Here is a 3,116-nt window from a genome sequence, read left to right as displayed (position 1 = left end):
CTACTTGCTTTGGGCAATGTTTCTCTGATGGAAATTGATTTGAAGAATCCCCTAATCTTCTATGACTCCCACTCAAAACAACCCTAATGCCACTTCACCGCGACAAGAGGATTGGGGAGATATAGGGTACTAAGAGGAATTATTGTAGCAGTTCAACTTAGCTGTGCCCATGAATAATTTCTCACAATAACCGTAAGAGAATACAAGTACAAGGTGGAGCGGTTTCATCTTCGGCATTTCATTTCAGACCCTAGAAATTTTATGGGAAAAACATCAGGCTTGAGCTGATTTCTGACTAAAACTCATCTCTGTTTGATTCTATTTGCCGCAGGCCGGAGGGCCGTGGGCAGGACCGGGGGGACACCAGACGGGCTCGGGAAAGGGCTCCGCCTGTGAACAGCGCCATGGCGCCCGACGGGGTTGCCGAGCTGCGCGACTGGCTCTTCCTGCTCCTGCTCTGCCTGACCCTGCTGGCTGACGCACTGGCGTTCGCCGCGGCTGCCTCCCAGGCGCCCCCCGGAGAGGGCAACACGGTGTGCCCGTCGGTGTGCCGGTGCGACGAGGACTTCATCTACTGCAACGACCGCGGCCTGAGCTCCATCCCGCCGCTGCCACCCTCGGCCGCCGTGCTCTACCTGCAGAACAACCGCATCGACAACGCCGGGCTGCCCACCTCGCTGGAGCGCCACCTCGCCGTCCGCGTGGTCTACCTATACGACAACGAGCTGGATGACTTCCCCGCGCACCTGCCGCCCTTCCTGCGCGAGCTCCACCTGCAGGACAACAACATCCGCACGCTGCCCCGCACTGCCCTGGCGCGCATGCCGCTCCTGGAGAAGCTGCATCTGGACGACAACTCCGTCTCCACCGTCAGCATCGAGGACCAGGCGTTCGCCGACAACCCCCGCCTACGGCTGCTCTTCCTCTCGCGCAACCACCTGTCCAGCATCCCCTCGGGCCTGCCGGCCTCCCTGGAGGAGCTGCGGCTGGACGACAACCGCATCTCCACCATCCCCACGCACGCCTTCCGCGGTCTGTCCGCACTGCGCCGCCTGGTGCTGGACGGCAACCTGCTGGCCAACCAGCGCATCGCCGACGACACCTTCTCCCGCCTGTCCAACCTGACGGAGCTGTCGCTGGTGCGCAACTCGCTGCAGACGCCGCCGCTCAACCTGCCCGCTGCCCACCTGCAGCGTCTCTCCCTGCAGGACAACGCGCTGACCCACGTGCCCCGGGGGTCGCTGGACGGCATGCGGCGGCTGCAGCGGCTGGACCTGTCTGGCAACAACCTGACCACGCTGCCGCGGGGCCTGTTCCGCGACCTGGACAGCCTGGGCCAGCTGCTGGTCAGGGGGAACCCGTGGCACTGCGGCTGCAACCTGCGCTGGCTGCACGACTGGCTGCTGGCGCGCGGCAACTCCATCACCGTGAGGGGCCTCACCTGCCAAGGGCCCGAGAGGGTGCGGGACATGGCCCTCAAGGACCTGGCCGGCCAGATGGAGGAGTGCGAGGCGGTGGCGGGCGGCGGCGGGGGCGGGGCAGGGGCGGGTGGGAGCAGGGACAGAGCGGGTGGAGGAGGAGGAGGAGGCGTAGCCGTTAGTTCCACCACCCTCTCGCCACAGCAGGGCTCCCTCTTCACCCTTCGCTCCAAGCGGCCCGGCCTGGGCTTCCCGGACTCCGGGCTGGACTACGCCCTGGGCAGCAGCGGGGTGGGGAAGAGCCTGGCCCTGAACGTCAAGCCTTTAGCCCACGACAGCGTCCGCGTCACCTGGAGCGTGGCCCAGCCCACCTCTTCCTTTCGGCTCAGCTGGCTGCGGCTGGGCACCGGCTCCACCACGGGCTCCATCACCGAGACCCTGGTGAGAGGGGAGCGCCGGGAGTACCTGCTCACCGCGCTGCAGCCCCACTCCAGCTACATCATCTGCCTGGTGCCCCTGGCGGCCAGCTCCGGGGGCAGGGGTCCCATGATGGCAGGTGGGGACAGCGATTCGGACGAGGCCCCCGTGTGCGCCAAGGCCAAGACCTCGGAACCCGGGCGGCCGGACAGTGGCCAGGAGGAGGAGCGGGAGTCGGAGCGCATGGCCGCCTTGCCCCTGGCGGGGATCATTGGGGGGGCCACGGCCATCGTCTCCTTGGCTCTCATCTTCGCTGTTTTCTGCTGGTACGGGCACCGTGCCGGACGGCTGTCGTCACGCGACCACTACACCCGGAGCGGCGGCGGTGCCGGCTCCCGGAAGGGCAAGCACTACGACGACTACATTGAGTCGGGCACCAAGAAGGACACCACCATCCTGGAGATCCGAGGCCCTGGCTTCCAGATGACGCCCATGGCCGCTCGCCAGCCGCTGCAGCCTAAGCCCCTGCAGGAAGACTACATCATCCACACTATATTCCCCTCCAACGGCACCGGCCTGTACAAAGGTGCCCACCATGTCTCCAGTGCGGGCTACGGCACCAACCGCGGCTACAGAGACGGAGGGATCCCAGATATAGACTACTCCTACACGTGATAGACCTGGCCTCTGCCAGACACACACAAATTAGTCTAGATGGGCTGTATAGATGCACAGTTTTCCTCTGCATGGGTGTTTTCTGAAGCACCCCTTTGTGCCTTTTTCTTCTTCTTCTTCTTCGGCCGTCCCATTCCAACTTAGCCTGCTGTTCTCTGCACCGAAACGATTTGATTAATTGGTTGTGATGCCCGGAGGAAACAGTTAGCGCACACAGCAGCAGGAGCCACTGCCCCATTACAGGTGCTGGTACAAACTGCTTTTTTCACACCCTTAGTAATGATTAGTGTACTTTTTCATCCCCGCTCTCCTTCCCTGCTCTCCCGGAGAGAGAGAAGAACGTGTGTGGAAACTGCAGAGTAGGTTCACGTTTTTTTTTTTTATTCCCTTTTTCTCTCAACAATTCACGTGAGACACACACACACAGCTGTGAGGACAGAGAGTGATAAAAGACGGCGAGAGACACGTCTTTAGATCTTCATCACCTGGCCACTGACTGTATCTCATCCTTTGGACTCATCCTTTCAAATGCCTCAACGACCCTGATGTGCCCTACCCGCTACTTGAGGAGAAGAGGGCTCTGTAATGCTGTGAAAGGTTCTATTT

At 61.8% G+C, this 3,116-nt stretch overlaps 1 protein-coding gene across 1 annotated transcript; it reads left to right on the top strand.

Annotated features, from left to right (window-relative positions):
* Window positions 1-404: 404 nt before the first annotated feature.
* On the top strand, window positions 405-2,510 carry flrt1a (fibronectin leucine rich transmembrane protein 1a; the record flags this gene model as incomplete). Its single annotated transcript, XM_084449655.1, has 1 exon — window positions 405-2,510. The coding sequence occupies one exon, from the start codon at window positions 405-407 to the stop codon at window positions 2,508-2,510; it is 2,106 nt and encodes a 701-aa protein (XP_084305781.1).
* Window positions 2,511-3,116: the final 606 nt, after the last annotated feature.

The sequence above is a fragment of the Borostomias antarcticus genome (assembly GCF_949987555.1).
Source record: "Borostomias antarcticus genome assembly, chromosome: 15".
Taxonomy (NCBI): Eukaryota; Metazoa; Chordata; class Actinopteri; order Stomiiformes; family Stomiidae; genus Borostomias; species Borostomias antarcticus.
Note: the sequence above shows the minus strand (reverse complement) of the source record. Positions and strands in the feature narration are given on the sequence as shown.